The sequence below is a fragment of the Peromyscus eremicus genome, chromosome 6 (assembly GCF_949786415.1).
Source record: "Peromyscus eremicus chromosome 6, PerEre_H2_v1, whole genome shotgun sequence".
Lineage (NCBI taxonomy): Eukaryota > Metazoa > Chordata > Mammalia > Rodentia > Cricetidae > Peromyscus > Peromyscus eremicus.
Genome location: NC_081421.1, coordinates 26,318,172 through 26,338,437, shown reverse-complemented (window position 1 = coordinate 26,338,437; position 20,266 = coordinate 26,318,172). Strand labels below are relative to the sequence as shown.

The 20,266-nt window shown below is 46.6% G+C and overlaps 1 protein-coding gene across 1 annotated transcript in view; it reads right to left on the bottom strand.

The window, feature by feature from the left end:
* The window catches only part of Tnik (TRAF2 and NCK interacting kinase), a 414,277-nt gene that overhangs the window by 302,031 nt on the left and 91,980 nt on the right, over positions 1–20,266 (bottom strand). Inside the window, exon 2 of the mRNA XM_059265292.1 lies at positions 12,421–12,486. Coding sequence (XP_059121275.1) covers positions 12,421–12,486 — 66 coding nt within the window. The remainder of the gene's footprint in view (positions 1–12,420; positions 12,487–20,266) is intronic.

The following is a 20,266-nucleotide window of genomic DNA, read 5'->3' as shown; positions in this document are numbered from 1 at the left end:
CAAGGGCCAAGCCCAGCATGGTGGGCACTTGGTAGGTGGAAGCAGGGGGATCAGGAGTTCAAGGCCAGCTTCAGCTACCTAAAATGGTAATGAAATTAACCACAGTCCAGAACATTCTCATACAGAAAGTGCTCACAATCCTTTTAAGGATTCCATACAGAACAGTTGTATGCTTTGGTTAGTCTCTACCTGAGAGGGTCATGACTGGGAGGAGAACAGACAGTTTCAGTCTGAACACAGAGGCAGAGCTGGTTTGGATCATCAGTCAAAGGACAAGGTGGGTTTGGATGTGTCGCCTAGGGAATGCCCTCCCTCATCAGGACTGGCCATGTGCAGGCCCACAGCAGGCCTGTCACAGATGTGGATCCAAAATTCACCATGTCTCCATTTCCATAAACTGGGACTAGGAACAGGGAGAGTGCGCAGCAGAGAAGTGCCCGCCTTGCTATCCTGAGGACCTGAGCTTTATCCGGAGCACCCACTTAAAAAGCTGGGGGTGCCAACACGTGACTGTAATCCCAGTGATGAGGAGGAAAGTCCCTAGGGATTGGTGGCCAACCAGAGTCCTGTGTGAGATCCTGTCTCAAAAAATAATGTGGGAAGTGATTGAGGAACACAGCTGGTGTCAACCTCTGGTCTACACACACACACACACACACACACACACACACACACACATGCACACACGCACGCACGCGTGCACACACACACACAGAGGGATGGATGGAGCAATGGTTCTGCAGTTAAGAGCACATACTGCTTTTGCAGAGGACCAAATTCAGATGCCAGCATCCATGTTGGGCAGCTCACAACAGCTTATAACTCCAGCTTCCGGGAAACCCAATACCTCTAGCTTCCTTATGTACCTAGACTCATATGCACATACTTACCTGCAAACAGACATACACATTTTTAAAATAATAATAAATCTTTAGGAAAGAGAAGGAGAGGGAAAGACACACACACACACACACACACACACACACACACACACACAGAGAGAGAGAGAGAGAGAGAGAGAGAGAGAGAGAGAGAGAGAGAGAGAGAGAGAGGGAGAGAGAGGATGCTCATGACCAGGCTGGCACACACCTATAAGCCTAACACAGGAAGCAGAGGCTATAATAGATTTGCTGTGACTTTGGCTATACATCAAGACCCTGCCAGAGGGAGTGAGTAGAATGAGAAACATTCTAGAACATAGTAGAATGAGGGAGGGGGAGAGAGAGAGAGAAGGAGGAGGAAGAGGAGGAGGAGGAGGAGGAGGAGGAGGAGGAGGAGGAGGAGGAGGAGGAGGAGGAGGAGCCAGGAGAGGCAGAGACTGGATGAATCATGATAGAGAATTCAGTTTGGAAGCAGGAGAAACTTCTGGAGCCAGATGCCGGTTGTGATCGTACAATGAATGAACTGAATAATGTTACCACCTTCGAAGCTGTCCTTAAAAGTGACTAAAATGGCTCCATCTGCACTCTGCATGTCTCTGAACAGAGGAAAGAAGTGGGGCTGGAAGGGCAGTGGTACCCAGCAGAGACAATGAAGTGAGTTCCATATTCTGCCTCCTTGAAAACGATGCACAGATCAAACTCAATTTCACGAGAAAGCCTTTAAGAAAAGCCAGCCAACATGTTAAGGGCCTACCAAAGGCCATACATCCCAGTCAGTGGTATTATGCAGCCATGGTCAGGGTTCCTAAAACAGAGTGTGTTCTCCCTAAGGGAGACTGAACTCTTCACACGATTTAGTTCCTGGCTCTTCCCTGTAGTGTGCACAGACATGTTTAGTGTTATAATTACTATTGTGCTAGCTTGTTTGTATTTATTTAGGGTCCAAGGGAAGCCAGCTACCATGTTTTCATTCCTTCGTTGCAAATGGGAATGGATTGGAAATTCTATGCACCACCTTGGAAATGGAGCAACAAGACATGGTTCTCAAATCCTGCTGAAACAGAGCTCGTCAGAAGAAGTCACCCCAATACTACCCCCTGCTAGGCTACTCTCCTCACCCTAGACCCTCAGCAAGGAAAATATGAACTGCATTTGCTTATCACACACATCCAAAAATATCCAAGTGGATTTTTATGAAAATGCATTTGAGGTTAAACTTACTATAGAGATAACAAATTCAATCTCAGTGCTCAGGAAATTGGTTGCTCTTTGTAAAGAGCCTGAAATGTTTTCTACACACAAATCATTCAAAACTGAACAGCTCTAAACTTTGCACCTATAATCCTGATAAGTTTCATTCTGCAGGTTACAAACAACAGCTCAAGAATAACGGTCATTGTGTGGTAGTAACTATTGATGTTTAATTACTTGACAATACAATTACCAAGACATTCTGAGATCCAAAGACAGTATCATGAGGGTGTTGTGTGCTAACTGACCTTCTAATTCATGCATTGCTAGAAAATGGCAAGAAAGCATTTGGAACTAACACAAGCTGAAGTGTGCACAGAAGTGTCAATCTGTGTCTGGCCCTAATAAGAAGCTTCATCATCTTTTCATTTCATATCAAAAATAGACGTTATTATGGACTTGGAGTGTGGCCCATTGGTAGCACCTTGACTTTCTGATCTTTGGCACTACAAAGAAGAAAATAGAAAGTATCATTCATGGAGGCACTTGGAACCTGCTGAAACTCGGTGTGTCTAAATGAGCAAGTGGAACAAAAGGCTCCTGTGCCTGCACCTTCAACAGAGCTGCTCTGAGTGATGCCACCAGGACAGAAAGATCTCTCCGTGCTATGTTAGGCATTTGGTATACATTATCTTGCTAATGGTTCTGTAGACAGAAGAAACCCTGGAGACCATTTCAGCACAGTCCATTCATTATATACATGCTCCTTGACTTACGATGGATTAAATCCTTATAAACTAACTGAAATCTCTTTCTCATACAACTAATATGCTGAGCAACACAGCTGCAATCATGCTCAGCTTATGGTGGCCTATACTTGAGCAAAATCTAACACAAAGCCTATTTTAAAATAAAGTATGGATCATCTCATGATATTGATTATTGTATCAAACATGACAAACAGCATGGCTATTCAGAACAGCTTTCACACCTCTCTGGAACTGAAAACTCACATCAGAGACCATTTGACCTTAAAGCCAAGTCACAGAAAAGTTAGTAAGTTGCCTAGGTACACACACTCATGACACAAGAAGAACCGTCTGTCTACATCTAGTCCTGCTTCACCTTTGCCATTGTCCCTGAACCGGGCAATCAACAACCATCAGGCCCTGGTTACTACTGCTTTATCCCCAAGAGTCCTTCATTCCCTTTCTATATACATCTATCAACTCTTCAGACTCAAGCAGACCTCCACAGGAAGCTCTCACAGAAGTGCCACTGCTCTTGCAGAGCCTGTAACACACATGAAGTAACTGACTTGTCCTGCTTCCTGAAGACTGGACAGCATGATTATTCCACATGCATAAATGCTGTGATGCTTATTATGAAGATGAGTATGGTTATAACTTAACCTGTAAAGTGTATAAATGTATTAACTTAGAAATAAAAGGTGTTCCCCCTATCAATGCCTGAGGCATGTGGGAGAGCTGCCCCTATCCCCCACCAGCTGTAACACTTGGGAGAGCAGGCCCTGCACCTCACATGAGCAGCACAATAGAGCCAACCCCATTGGTGGAAGTGTGGGTTTATAATTCATTATAAAAGAGCCCTGAAGTTGTAACCATGGGAGAGCTGTCCTTATTACACATCTGTCACATGGCAGCATGGGTGGAGGAGAGATGACCACTCCTCCCTCCCCCCATCAATGCCTGAGCAGGGGAAGAGATGGCCCTGAGGTCATAAGAGCGGGAGAGCTAGTCCTGCCCCTCATCAGCTGCAGCACGTGGGAGAGTGGCCCCTATGCCACATCTGGGCAGAACTGTGGAGCTTGTCCTGAAGGAGTAGGTGAGGGATGTCTGACCCTGGAGACATGAAAGCAGAACTGGCCCTGTCCCTTGCTCATCTCTGCAGGAGGTGAACTAGCCAGAACAATGCAGGAGAGCTCACCCTGGTGGTGAGGACAGGGGAACAGGAGGGCTGACCAACCCTGCAACTACCCAGGTCCAAAACCAGGGTTATGAGTTGACCCACCGCAACATCCAGCCCCATCTATGATCTGCTGGAGTATGTGAAGGGAACGGTCCTGCAGACCCAAAGCTGTAGGATCTCCACAACACGGGGCAACAGCAGGATATCCAGGAAGAATTCCAGTGAGGGCCCAGCATCATTAGTGTAGCAGAAGTCAGAGACCTCGAAACAGACCAATGACTCTTTGCAGTGAACACTTTCAAGCAGATATATGGATAAAAGGGTTTACTGCATGACTGCATGCATTACTGCATGATTCACTGTGTCACACTACAGCTTCCATGATGAGACTGAATTTTTTCCTTCTCTTTTTTTTTCTTTTTCTCTTAAATTTTATTTTATTTGGGGGGGGAGATTGCAAGGGTAGAGGGTGGACACAAAGGGACAGGGGAAATGACTGGGATGGAGATGAAAGGTGTGAAAGACACAAAGAATAAATAAAGAGAAGAAAAATACGAGTAAAAAAGGGTCAGGTTTCATCCCTAAAGTTTTATATGTATATGTGTATGTGTATATATCTATGTGTGTGTGTGTGTGTGTGTGTGTGTATACACACCACCTGAGAGGTCAAGGTCTTGACTCAGTGGCTTTCTGTCCAGACTGTATCTGAGCCCAACAATAGCCTAACTAAATTCAGATCTCTCTCTATAACTATAAACAAAGCTTTATGTGCACCACAGCATCTTAAAGGCATTGTGCAAAAAAAAAACCTGTACAATTTTCTACTCCGGGACAGTGTTTGAATATGCTGGCTGTTTGAATGTAACCATCAGTAACTTTAGTACTATCACTAATTGCTTTGAACAGGTGAGATGTCCTCTGCTAGACAGCACAAAAACTGTTTTTGAGGATCAGCATCCCACACTTGGCCCACCAGCTGGGTTTCTAGGAAAGAGAAGAGAAAGGCCTGAAGCCATGTTTCACAGAAAGAGCCTCCAGATGCAGCGGGGTGGTAGGCCAGAAAGTTGCTGCAGTGAGGACAAGCCCCCCCTTACAGCCTCTGTCATGTCTGTGTCCTACTGGATAGCCTGACTCCAGTGCAGGAGGAGTTCCTTGCAAGGAAAGAAAAGAATTCCAGAGTTAGAAATTGGGAAAAATATCTGGTGAAACAAAACATTTCAAATATATCACTGTGTCCCTTCCAGAGGGAGGTGTGGTCAGTGGAACTATGGAGCCTCCCAGTCACTGGACACTCTGCACACAGCCACCTTTGGGTGCCACTGAACACATGTTGAGAGATACGAATACTACATAGCAAATGTTAACAAAGTGAAGACAAGCACAGGGGCCTCCCCCTTGATCCAACTCCTCTTGCTTACAAGGAGACGAGAGAAGGGCTAGGAGTGAGTCTGTAGCTGGGGGTGGATTATGCAGAAGGGAATGCTGTATCCCACTAAAAAAGAACCTAGTGAACCTAAGAGTGAAGAGGAGAGATTGCAACATGGAAACAGACCCCCCCCCCCCTCACACACACACCCCACAAACTACTTCTGTCACTTTTGTGAGTCTTTGTAATGAGAGACAACAGTAAATCAAGCCTTGAAGATGGTGAGCACTTCATATTGACAAACTGTTTTCATGGACGTGAACTCACAATGGCCTAGTGGGGTGTACAAAGGGCGGGTTGTTTTCAACTTACATGTCAGAACAATGGAGCCTCCAAGGAAATCTGAGGCAAACCAGAAAGTAAGGAAGTAGAGAAAGCCCTGCAAGCGTCCTCAGCTCCCCTGTGAGTTCCTCTCTACCCGACACTACGCCACCTGGGACAAACTAAGGCTGGGTATTTTTAGTAGCTAAGGAGGAAATACTATTGATTCTCCCTTCCAATTTATAAAATAATAATATTATACAAAAATTGCTCTTACCTTATCAAAGTTTTAGAATGCTGGAGCCAATGATAATTCCCCTAATGACCAAGTTTCTCTTTATGACTTATTGGGAAACTGTCATTTTTGACCACTCAAGGTAACAGCTCAGTCAATAAAACGATGACCTTGCAAACAAGAAGACCTGAGATGGATCTACCAGCTGATGTGTTCTGCTAATCCAGTGGTGGGGTGGTAGAGAAAGGCAGATCCTGGTGCATACAGGCCAGGCAACCCAGCCTCAGATCACTGAGTTCCAAACCAATGATGGACTCTATCTTATAAAACAAGCTGGATAATACCTGAGGAACCACAGCCAGCTTGTCTTTTGGTCTCCATATGCACCTATATGCATGTGTACTCACACCTTCCTGTAGCTAAATGTTTTCCTGTGTCCCACCTGGTCCACAGGTGCTCAGACCCAAGTAAACACACAGAGGCTTATATTAATTAAAACTGCTTGGCCATTAGATTAGGCTTACTACTGACTAGCTCTTACACTTAAACTCAGCCCATTTCTGTTAATCTATATGTCACCATGCATTCCATGGCTTTACCTGTGTGCCATTACATGCTGCTCCCTGGACAGCAGGCTGGTATCTCCTGACTCAGCCTTCCTTTTCCCAGAATTCTCCTTGTCTGCTTATACCACCTATACTTCCTACCTTGCTACTGGCCAGTCAGTATTTTATTTATCAACCAATCAGAAAAACACATTCACAGCATACAGAGCACCATCACCCACCACCTTCCCACACCCACACACAGAGGGATACAAACACACATATGCACACACAGAGACACACTTACACTCACAATAAATAAATATTCAAGATAAATTGTAACACCTAAATGACAATTATGTCATCAAATGCCATACAAGAAGCATTGATCCTTGGTTTTACAACAAATTTTGGTGCTCTGAGCATCTCAGAAACTGGTCAAGCATTGAATGATGCTTCATTACTCGGTGAATGTTTCCTTCAGCTCATAAAACATTTTCTAAAATCAAGATCATGAAAAGACCTGGCACTTATGTTTAGAAAGAAGCAAAGGCCTTTCGCAAGCTGCTGTGTGTGTCAGGGCTTCCATGAACTGTCCACACGAACTTTCAGAACCTCCCTATCCTACACTATTAACAACAGATGAAGAAATGCAAACTCAGAATAACCAAGCTGCTGTCTTCACATGACTAGAACAAAGCAGAGGCACACTGAGATGTTAGCTCAGGACTGCTCCCAAATCCTTTCCCTTTATAAAGATACTAAATGATTCTCCCCAGTGCAGCTTGATGCCAGGAATCCTCAGCTTGTCCAGAACACTCCTCATCTAACCCACCTAGGCCTGCACTCTGGCCTGCACTGTACGAGCCGAGTGTCTCTGTACCTCAGTTTACAACTCTTGCAACTCTCTTGTCCTTGAGCAGTGGCTCTCAACTGTGGAGGATTCTGTTCCTCTGAGGCTGTTTGGCAGAGTCTGGAAGCATTCTGATTGTCACCTCTTGGAGGTGGCACTAGTGTCTTGTGAGTTAGAGACAAAGGACATGCTGGTAAGCCTTCTTTACTACCCAGAACAGCTGTCATAACAAAGAAGATCTGGAGTGCTGAGGATGAGGTGGCATTTCCTCCTGTAAAATGGGACCATAACCACAATTTAAAATAGCAAGCACAGGAACCACAAAACCTTAGGTAAGAATGGGCATACAGCATCCTGACTAGATCATGTAACCGCATCCTTCTTGAGAGTGAGGACTGCTTCCTCTTCCTCTCCTCATTCATTCACAAGGCACAGAGTTTTTATCATTGGAACTTAGAAGTGTGGAAAGGTGGATTCTTTTTTTTTCTGTTTGTTTGTTTTTTGTTTTTTAAGACAGGGTTTCTCTGTGTAACAGCTCTGATTGTCCTGGAACTTGATTTGTAGACCAGGCTGGCCTCAAATTCACAGAGGTCCACTTGCCTTTACCTCCCAAGTGCTGGGATTAAAGGCGTGCGCCACCACCACCCAGCTGTGCCACCACCGCCAGGCTGTGCCACCACCACCCGGCTGCTGTGTTACTTATATTGGAAATTTTTATTAAAAAGCAAAACAAAATAAATGTCTGGGCTGGAGAGAGGGCTCAGTGTTCAAAGCATTTGCTGCTTTTGCAGAAGACCCAGGTTCAGTTTCCAGTACCCAGGTGGCAGCTGACCACTGTCCTTATCTCCAATTCCAAGTAATCTGACCTCCTCTTCTGGCTTCATGGAGGCTTATTATTAAAACACTTTATTTTTAACAGACAGTTAACGAAGACATTGTGATATATGTATTTAAGGAAATCACACACAATAGACTGATTTTTCTTCTTCACCTGCTTAGTCTTGACAGTACTGATTTCCAGGTCTTGAGCAACATCATACTGTAATCATAACCATGCCAAATAAAAACACTGGATGAGGAGCTCAGGTCGGGTGGCCATCACATCTCATGTCAAGACACTTTGCTCTCTATGTCTAAGTTGACGTAAGTCTGAACCAGTCTGGAACACCTCAGGTTTTACAAAGTGCTTGGCTTAGCTTTCATCCCAGTAACCTTACGTCAGGATCAAAGAAAACCAATGTCATAGTTCCTTTTCCACTGCTGTAATAAAACCATGACCGAGGCAGTGAACAGAGGAGCTGGACATGGTGGTGCACACCTTTAATCCCAGCACAATGGGGGCAGAAGCAGGCAGATCTCTGCATTCGAAGCCACCTGATCTACAAAATGAGTTCCAGGACTGCCAGGTCTATATAGAGAAACCCTTTCTCAAAAAAAAAAAAAAAGAAAAGAAAAAAAAAGAAAAGTATTTTTTAAATTATTAACCTATTCCTTCTAGTAAATGAAATTACAAATAAAACTAAATCAAATTATCACTTGATTACTGAGACCAAACTGTTAAAGCTAATTCTTCCAAAGAGCATGTAACCATAAACTAGACTTGGGAGTGAGGCTGGAGGTAGTTTTGGAAAGCTACACATTATTTAATGGCTTTTATACAAAATGTTTCTTTTTCAAAGCTAGATGTATCTGTCTCTGATATAGACGCAGCTCAGAAAATACTTTTAAAGGCTATATGTACTTTTTATTCATCATATGACATGTTTCTTAAATGTTACTTGAAAATAAAATTATACTATGACTCTTGTAAAGAGAGCTTATTAAAAAGTCTTATGATAAATATTCCACAAAATAAAGGTTACTCAGTTACTCATAAAATTATACATTACTTTGTGAAACTCAGCATCACCAACGGGTAAATTCACAAAATTAATTTAATTACAACAATTAATAGGTTTAATATTTAATGTAAAGAAAACGTTTGTATACAATTTTATGTGGAAGGATTCCTAACCAAGGCTATAAAATTTCTATATATGCCTACATTATTTTTGCAATGTGCCTAGTCCACAAAAATTATAAATGCATGGTGTGAAAAATCAGTTCCCAATTTACTTAGCTTAAGGTCCTCATTCTGTAAATTCAGATGTCGCTGCTGTGTTAGGCAGTTAGGCAGCAGCAGGATTGCATTGGTCCTGAGGAAACGACCACCTCGGATCATGAGGAACACCACCTAACATAACCCAGTGGCCTAGAAAATGAACTTAGAACTAACTAGAAAGTGACAATTCTTTAGATAAGGCATCTCAAGCCCCACAGCGTCTCCAACTACTTTCTCACTGGACTCAAATATGAAAAATTGTGAGCCACAAAACAGCGAATAAGGCTGTGAAAGAGACCATATCTCCCGTCCTCAGGTCACATGCCCAAACCACGACGTCTGCAATCCCCCCTTCCCACTCTACCTAGTGCTGCAGACCTTCCCGCTCTACCTAGTGCTGCAGACCTTCCCGCTCTACCTATGTGCTGGAGACCTTCCTGCTCTACCTATGTGCTGCAGACCTTCCCGCTCTACCTATGTGCTGCAGACCTTCCCGCTCTACCTATGTGCTGCAGACCTTCCTGCTCTACCTATGTGCTGCAGACCTTCCTGCTCTACCTATGTGCTGCAGACCTTCCTGCTCTACCTATGTGCTGGAGAACTTCCTGCTCTACCTATGTGCTGCAGACCTTCCTGCTCTACCTATGTGCTGGAGAACTTCCCACTCTACCTATGTGCTGGAGAACTTCCTGCTCTACCTGTGTGCTGCAGACCTTCCTGCTCTACCTATGTGCTGGAGAACTTCCCACTCTACCTATGTGCTGGAGAACTTCCTGCTCTACCTGTGTGCTGCAGACTTTCCCACTCTACCTATGTGCTGGAGACCTTCCCACTTTCCCTATGTGCTGCAGACCTTCCCGCTCTACCTGTGTGCTGTAGGAATGCGAGGGAGCGGGTCACACTGCTTCCCCAGTCAAAAGCAAAGAGTGATGAATGCTGGTGTGCTGTGGGATGTTCTGTATGGCAAATGTGTTGCTAATTAGTCAATAAATAAAACACTGATTGGCCATTGGCTAGGCAGGAAGTGTAGGCGGGACAAGGAGGAGAATAAAGCTGGGAAGTGGAAGGCTGAGTCAGAGAGACACTGCCAGCCTCCACGATGACAAACAGCATGGGAAGATACCGGTAAGCCACGAGCCATGTGGCAAGGTATAGATTTATAGAAATGGATTAATTTAAGCTGTAAGAACAGTTAGCAAGAAGCCTGCCACGGCCATACAGTTTGTAACCAATATAAGTCTCTGTGTTTACTTGGTCGGGTCTGAGGCTGTGGGACTGGCAGGTGATAGAGATTTGTCCTGACTGTGGGCCAGGCAGGAAAACTCTAGCTACACTGGTGCTCAGCTTACTTTCTCCTTTTTATCCAGTCTAGAACTCCAACAAATGATATAACACTACCAAATTTGGGGTAGGCTTCCCACTTCAATTTACCTAATCTTGAAACTCCCTGACAGATATTCCCTGAGGTTCACCTTCTAGGCGATCCTGGACCCTGACAGGATGACAGTACCACATACCTTTGTTCTAGCCTCTTGCAGGGTTGTAGAGGTCTACCTGCTGGATTAGATGATGAAGCTGTTAAGTGTGTCCCAATGTCTACTCTACAGTGGGAAGCATCCTCCAATGCTATCCTGAAACTAACGTCACACTGCTGATGCTCCACCACATTGACAAGAAGTCAAGAGTCATTTTCTGCCTGGAGTAGAGTTTCCTTCATTAGCCACGTTACATGGCAAGTTCAATCCAATTTCTCAAGCTGCGATAACACAATCATCCAACTTAATTATCTTCATTGCAAGTATTTAAAAGCACTTTCTGAGAGACATCTCGTTCTGTGTCGGGCAGGACCAACATCAAGTGAGCAGCTCATGGAGTCTGCAGTCTGGCTTCTTGTAAAGGCTTGACACTGTAGGAAATGGTTGCTTCTTGTAAGGGAGAATTTGTCTCTCACTCTTGCGGGCACCAAAAACTACTTCCTAGTCAAATAAAAGCATCCATGCATACCCACTCACAGTAGTGCTTTGAAAACCAGATTCTCACAATACCTTACACATCCCTGCACTTTTGACATTCTGCAGAATTGAGAATTTTACAGTCTGTATGACTTCTACAACACTTTGAATCAGTTAAAAGAATTTTAGGGCAAAGAAGGAATTTTAAAAAATAGGACAATGAGAAATAATCTGTACTTGAAATTCCATCCCATATTGCCACCACTTAGAACAATGATGACTGCTCCCTGGAAATAATCCAGAGGACACATTGGCTTGTTTTTGAAGGATTCTTAACAGTTCATTTACCAAAAACCCCCAAATTCTAGTCCCCAAACAGTTCACCTGTATTTCTTTTCACTCATCAAAAGAGGAATCAACCTATATCTTTTAAAAAAAAAATTTATTGGGGGAAAGACTCCTTTTAAACATTTTTGGATGAATTTGTAGGCAGAATTAAAAAAAGAGCTGAAGTCCAGTTCAAGCTAGCCATCTCACTACTTCCTGTTTTGTGGGTTCATCTTGATCCTGGGTCTCCACTTGTGAGTGAGTGAGCAAGTGAGCTAGCCAGCTTTCTCCTAACACTGCGAAGAAGCTCATTGGACTACTGCCCTGGGCGAGTAACAAATTCACTTCTGCAGCTACGGTAGTCTAATAGCTTGAATTTCGAAAGGGAATGGTGTCCTTTGCTCCTTTGGAAACCAGCTTGGCAGTGCTTAATGTGAAGGAATCTAGCCACTTAGCGAGTTTCAGATAAGCAATATCTGAGGATTGCTTCCAATACAAACACTGTGTTAAACACTGCAGGGGAACTCAAGCCACAGAACCCCGCATAGTCAGTTCAAACACAGCTCTGTCCAAAAGGATGGAGAGTGAAACAACCAATGACCAATTCCACTTGATATCTGTTGTGATGAGGCATTTAGGAACAAGTATGGACAGCATTGCTATTTGGCACGCAGAAACCCATGCCACACACAAGCCATACTCAAGCTTACCCTTCTTACCTTATAAACTTGACCATACGTCCCATTTCCGACAAGTTCCACCAACTCAAAGATCCCTGCAGGGTCCTGAAGAAAAACCAAAAATCAAAATTTAAAACACCGTCCCAGGTCCTGTCATCATCAAAAGCAAATATTTACTCAAAACAAGCAATTAAATCACTTGAATTTTGGGGAGGGCATCTTCTAGGTGTAACTACCAAATAGTATGAATTTTTTTAAAGTTTAATTAAACCACAGCTATGAAGTTAGTCAAAGTCACTTTTTTCCATACTTTTATGATGAATTTAAATAGAAAAAAAGGAAATTGTTTTACATTAAAACAATAAAAGGGGTGGCTAGGGAGATGACTCAGTCCATAGAGTCCTTGTCATGCTGTCGTAGAATAATCTTTTTATATACTGTGAAAAGGTGGCATTCTGATTGGTTTAATAAAAAGCTGAATGGCCAATAGCTAGGCAGGATTTCCAGGCACAGAGGATGCTGGGAAGAAGGGGGAAAACATGAAGAGACACAGAGGAAGCAAGAAAGCAGGCATGGACAGTATGTAAATGAGGTAAATGAGCCCCAGTGCAGCACATAGATTAATAGAAATGGATTAATTTATCAGAGCTAGTTAGAAACAAGCCTGAGCTATCTGCCAAGCTTTCATAATTAATAATAAGTCTCCATGTGGTTATTTGGGAGCTGGCTGGCAGGACAGAGAAAGACTCGCTACACCATGCATGCAAAAGGACCTGAGTTCCATCCACAGGACCCACTTTTTAAAGCTTGGCATGGCAGAACAAGTCTAAAATCCCAGAACTAAGGGCTGGAGACAAGAGGGTTCCTGGGATGGCTGGCTAGTCTAGCAAATCAGCAAGTCCCAGGTTCAGTGCGAGAAAGGAGACCCTGTCTCAAAACATAAAGTGGAGAGTGACTGAGGGAGATGGCTGACATCCACCTCTGGCCTCCACATGTGCACACATGTCCATGCATACCACACCTATGTCCATGTGTGTGTATACCCACACACAAACCACACCTATGTCCATGTGTGTGTACACCTACACACAAACCACACCTATGTCCATGTGTGTGTACAACCACACACAAACCACACCTATGTCCATGTGTATGTACACCCACATACAAACCACACCTATGTCCATGTGTATGTACACCCACATACAAACCACACCTATGTCCATGTGTGTACACCCACATACAAACCACACTTCTGTCCATGTGTGTGTACACCCACATAGAAACCACACCTATGTCCATGTGTGTGTACACCCACATACAAACAACAAAAAAGAATTAACATTTTTCTCACTGTGGAATCAAGGTGCTCTTGCAGGAATATTGAGGTAACATGAAAGGCTCAGATTATCTAGAGGAAGTTCTATTTTTTTAAAAACTATTTCTCTTGAAATGTCTAAGCCACTTACTAAGGTGGATGCTGGAAAGAAAACAAGGTGTGCTGGCTAGTTGTTTGTTTGCTTGTCTGTTTTTTAACGACATAAGCAAGAGTGATCTGGAAAAGAAACCTCAATTGAGAAAATGACTCCATCAGACTGGCCTGTAGGCAAGTCTGTGGGTTATTTTCTTGACTCATGATTGACGTAGGAGGGCCCAGTCCATTGGTAATGCCCCCCTTGGGCTGGTGGTTCTGGGTTGGGAAAATGGCAGGTTGAGTGAGCCATGGAGAGCAAGCCTTTAGCTTTTCTCTGTTGTTCCTGCTCTTTTCCCCATGTCTCTGCTCTTGCTTGAGTTCCTGCCCTGATTTCTCTCAATGGTGGCCAGTGATCAGGACATGGAAGCCAAATAAACCCTGTCCTCCCCAAGTTGCTTGTGGTCATGGTGTTTATCACAGCAACTTAATACAATGTGTTCCTGAAGTGTGAGGTGATCTTCTTTATGGGACTCTACAGTCTCCAAGAGAGAAATGGCGGGGGGGGGGGGGGGGTCTAGAAAGCCACCTCCCTGGATGCTTCTCCTTGGCTTCATCTCTCATCCCTACAATGCTGGCCCTGCCAGATATGCTTTTTCAGTACTCACAGGGTAAATGTAAAGAGAAGAATTATGGAAGTTCATGGCAGCAAACAGGGTCCTATCAACCCTCAAAGCCAACCAAGTGCCATGGGCTCAGCGACTGTCCACGGTCACGGGCTCAGCGACTGTCCACGGCCACGGGCTCAGCGACTGTCCACGGCCACGGGCTCAGCGACTGTCCACGGCCACGGGCTCAGCGACTGTCCACGGTCATCTCAGTGACTGTCCACGGTCACGGGCTCAGTGACTGTCCACGGTCACGGGCTCAGTGACTGTCCACGGTCACGGGCTCAGTGACTGTCCACGGCCATGGGCTCAGTGACTGTCCACGGTCACAGGCTCAGTGACTGTCCACGGCCATGGGCTCAGTGACTGTCCACGGTCATGGGCTCAGTGACTGTCATGGGCTCAGTGACTGTCCACGGTCACGGGCTCAGTGACTGTCCACGGCCACGGGCTCGGCGACTGTCCACGACCACGGGCTCAGCTACTGTCCACGGCCACGGGCTCAGCGACTGTCCACGGCCACGGGCTCAGCGACTGCCCACGGCCACGGGCTCAGCGACTGTCCACGGCCACGGGCTCAGCGACTGTCCACGGCCATGGGCTCAGTGACTGTCCACGGCCATGGGCTCAGTGACTGTCCATGGTCATGGGTTCAGTGACTGTCCACAGTCATCTCAGTGACTGTCCACGGTCACGGGCTCAGTGACTGTCCACGGTCATGGGCTCAGTGACTGTCCACGGTCACGGGCTCTGTGACTGTCCACGGTCATGGGCTCAGTGACTGTCCACGGTCATGGGCTCTGTGACTGTCCACGGTCATGGGCTCAGCGACTGTCCACGGTCATGGGCTCAGTGACTGTCCACGGTCATGGGCTCAGTGACTGTCCACGGTCATGGGCTTAGTGACTGTCCACGGCCATAGGCTCAGTGACTGTCCATGGTCATGGGCTCAGTGACTGTCCATGGTCATGGGCTCAGTGACTGTCATGGGCTCAGTGACTGTCCACGGTCACGGGCTCAGTGACTGTCCACGGCCACGGGCTCAGTGACTGTCCACGGCCATGGGCTCAGTGACTGTCCACGGCCAAGGGCTCAGTGACTGTCCACGGTCATGGGCTCAGTGACTGTCCCTCAGCCACAGCTGATACTGAGCTGCAGTCCCAAGAAGTGGAGAAGAAAATGATCCATTAAATCCACCAAAATCCATAAAATTCAAGGCTTTATCCCTATGATTCCTAACCCAAAAGAAATTGCTTCTTTAAAGAAATAAACTGAGACCAGAAAAATGGCTCAAGTGATGAAGGCCAGCAAGCCTGGGGATGTGAGGACCCCGGGACCCCTCGGTGGGAGGAAAGAGCCAACCTCCAGCAAGCTGTCCTCTGAACGAACACACGCACGCATGCACACACACGCACATGCATGCACGCACGCACACACACATGCACGCACACACATGCATGCACACACACACGCACGCACGCATGCACACACACACACACACTAAAAAAACCCATAATTTTTAAAATGTAAAGGAATAATTGAAGAGTCCCAAGCATAATCATGTTAGACCAAGGAGTGAAGTGGCCTACTGGAGAAGTCATTCCTCCGCTAGGCAGGGACAGGGAGGGAAGGGAGAAAGAGCTGCTTAGCACAACTAATTACTGCCCTGCCAGCATAAGAGTACAAAACTGCCAGGTCTAATGATTTCTCAAGAAAACCCAGACATTTTCTTTAAGGTGCGATCTAATTTTTAAGTGTTAGTCACTTAATTTAACTTAAAAAAATATTGAGAGGTGAGAAAAACCTGAGAGTGGAGCCTACCTTGAGTGGACACACAGAAGAGCACCTGATGTATGTATTGGCAGGTGGGCCGGCAGGGAGGAGAGGACCAGCCCAAGCCTTGGATTCAGACATACCTAGACCAAATGCTGCTTTAACTTGAGTGCTATGTGACCCTGGGAGGGCCTGGAGGCACAGGCTGGTGTCCGAGCCTGTAAAACACAGGCGACTCTTCCCCTGCCATGACCCCATGAAAAGTGGACAAGCTAATAGTAATCACTTTGGGATTTTGACAAGGTCTCATAGCCAAGGCTGGCCTCTAACTCACAATGACCTTTCACCCTGATCCTCCAAGTGCTGGGATCACAGGTGTATGCCACCATGCCCAGCTGATGTGGGGCTGGGTTAGAACCCAGGGCTTTGGGTTGTGCTAGGAAAGTGTAAAAAGTGGGGAGTGACTACTCCAAGGTGTGGCTGAAGGGAAGGACTTCGTTGTAGATATAAGGGAGAGAACAGCCAGCGGCATCTAGAAGAGTCCAGCGCAGGGAGAGAAAGTGGCAGGAAATATGGTCAGCGGAGTGGACTTGGCCATGGGGGGGGGGGAGGGTAAGAGAGGGCCAAGAGAGGGAGCACCAAGAGAGGCAGAGAGAAGAAAACCAAGAGGGTGCATGGCCAAAACGCAGGGTTATATAGGCACGAGAAACTGGGCAAAGGGAGGCCTGTAAGCCAGAGAAGTTCAGGGTCGGGTCAGGGAGAAGAGCTGAGGAGAGCCGTGGGTAGCTGTGACACTGAGAAAGCCCTGAGGCCAGCGTGCGCTTTGGGAGGCTCATAGGCACCACAGATAGCCAGTTAGTTTGTGAACTGAGCCATATCCCTACCCCCAGTAACAACGTTTATGCTGCGTGTTACACCACAGTGTTTCTGAGGTAGAAGAGGGGGTGGCCTCAGAGCCTTGACTCTGATATTCCTGAGTTAGGTGGCAAATAAACTAGAGTTCTTGAAAACTAGTCTATGCTAAAGCAGACTGCTCCCCTCAAGCCGATGGCTAGGGATCTTTCCAAGACTCCACCTAGAAAGCCAGAGAGCCAGCTCAGCAGGTAAAGTGCCATGCAATGTGAGGGCCAGAGTTGGGGTCTCCAGCAGCCATGAAAAATGCCAGGCTGACCTTGTGACCAAGCTGGAACCCTAACACTAGGGAGGCAGAGGCGGGAAATCACTGAGGAAACTGGCTAACTACACTAGTTCAGTTGGTGAGCTCTGGGGTCAAGGGCTAGACTGTGCTTTACATAAGCTGGCAAGCGTTATGAGAGACCGCCCTATGAGCCAAGCAACGGCCATGTTGGGGAGTCAAACTGTGGAAACGGCAAAGGATAACCCCAGCTAGACTGGCTGACAGTCCACAACCCCCACCCGGGAATAAGTGCTCAGATTAGGGCACGAGATTATAGGCTGAAGTCCCTGCTCATACCCCTGCCAGGATGCACGTGGCCTGGGGGAGGAGCTAGAGTGTATAGAGGCCAGGAAACACTAGAGCATGGACTCCATGTGGATGACTAGTGGGAAAGCCTGCATCCCGGCTAGGTAAGGCCTCCCAGGTGCAGCCTGTTTGCAGAGGAGTGACCACACCCCCCATAATTAACCCCTCACCTTGGCTCGGTAAGGAAGCACAGTAAATTCCTTGGTTTTCCAGTGAACTTTGCACAGAATCATGCCTTGGTTCATCCTTGGGATCTCCAGAGAAGGGTAGACTTTGCTTTACATAGTCCCCAGGGAAGGAATTTTAACAAGAGTAACCAATAAGATAGTCAGTGTCAACCTCTGGCTTCCACACACATAAGCACATACGTGTATGTCCCCACACACATAAGCACATACGTGTATGTCCCCACACACAATGCAAACATACATACACTCCAATACATATTCAATAAAATCAGAAACAGGAAACTTTGGGTCACTGAGAAAAACTGGAGTAAGCATTAACTACTCTTACAGAATCAGAGAAGGAGATGACAGAAGATGCCAGAAATTCCAATCCCGCCCACCTGGTCCACAGACCAGGAGCAAGAGAGGGGGAAAGTGTTAGCGACACCAGCGCTGGGCCGCCACCCCTAACTAAGACACTGTCAGGGCTACCTGGGAGCCCATGAGAGGAAAGTTCAGTTTGTTAAGTTCCTAAGCCATTTAGAACGGCAAGTTTTATGACAAACATGATTAGAAGAAAATGAAGGGGGGGGGGTCGTAAATGGGAGCAGCTGCTGTTTGTTTCCAAGCTGTGTTCCCCAGCAGTTTGTGTGTTCAGTGGTGTTTCAGCAACGTGTTTGGAAAGGAGTTCTTCAGGAGCTTGAACTTGAGGGGAGGGGAGGGGAGGGGAGGGGAGGGGAGGGGGAGGGGAGGGGAGGGGAGGGGGAAGGGGGGAGGGGAGGGGAGAGAGGGGAGGGGAGGGGGAAGGGGGGAGGGGAGGGGAGAGAGGGGAAGGGGAGGGGAGGGGAGGGGGCGAGGGGAGGGGAGGGGAGAGAGGGGAAGGGGAGGGGAGGGGAGGGGGCGAGGGGAGGGGAGGGGGGAGGGGGGAAGGAAGGAAGGAAGGAAAGTCCAGGCATGGTAACTCACACTTACAGCCCCAGCACTCGGGAGACTGAGTGATGTGCAGGTGAGGACAGTCTGGGCCTTAGAGTGAGATGGAAAACAAGATGGAGGAAGGAAAGAGGAAGGAGGTGTGGAAAGGGAAGGGGCAGAAGCAGAGCGGTGACCGTGGCTGCTGAAGGGGGCTGAGAGTCAATCAAAGGTGTGAGGTGGGGAGGACACGGGTACACGGACTTGCTTCTAAACCCAAGTCTCCCTCTTGGAGTCCTCCTTAGGGGTGGGATTAATAGCTGGTTCCTGGGAGTGTCTGGGCAGCTGACTACAGAGGCCCTTCTCTCTCCCGGAATCATCCACTGATGGACATATGACCCAGCCAATCAGTACCAAGGAGGCTCCATACAGCGTTCCAATGGCTGCAGGAGAGAAAAGCCACCTCCCAGATGCATCCAAAGGGCTCAGAAGCAAAGGTCAAAGGAACTAAGGAATCTCATTAGTGATTGGCCTTGAAGAGGCCACCACAGTGAGAAGAATCTAGTTAGTAAAAAAACTTAAAAAAAGACTCGAAATTTCAGATTTATATCCACAGAGCCGGTTTATTAGAGCGACTTGGAAACCACATCTTCAGGGAGTGACGGAAGGAGGGTTTGACCAGCAATGTAGTAGACACAGAACTTCCTCAGACCCCACAGAAGCTTTCTCCCCATTTTCCAAACGCCTGCATCTGAGTGCTGGAAGAGCAGGGGTTTGTGCAGACGTGCATCATTGCTGGTTGTGTCCCTGTGACACAGCATAAATGGGGCAAGCTTCTGGCTTTTACCTGCACACTGGCAGTCACCCCAAATAACGTCTTCCAAGGCTATACCATGACCTCAATCCTTGTGCCTCGTGGTGTCTTCTCAATCTTGTCTTGCCCTTCCCCTGGGAACCATTTACCCTGCTGCATACCAATGTTTGTGGAAATATTCATCTTCCATTATCATTCAACCCTCTCATAGATTCCATTCCTCCTGCCCACCGTGGCAAGGCTCCACCCCTGGCCATCTCCCCAGCCCCTCATTTTGTTCACTAAATTCTAATGGTCTTACCTCCAAATGTCCACTTGATCTACCCACTTTACTCAGTTCATGCAATAGGCCTACCACCTCCTTCTGGGACTTTGCTTTTAGTCAATTCTTGCCTCTTTTCAACCTGTTCACTGCACTCGCCCTTCTAAAATAAATATTCCTCATCACGACACAGCCAATATGGTTCGAATAGAAGCCATGGTCCTGTTACTCTCAGACCCAGCCTTTGTCACCAGCCCCATGAGAATTCTCTGCTATTACCAACTGGAGCCTCAGCCACGTGTCATTTCCCAGCTAACACACTAGGTTCTGTCCTCAGTACAGCAATGTCTATTTGCTTCAAGCATCCCTTTGACCATTCCCTAGCAACCAAGCTGTCC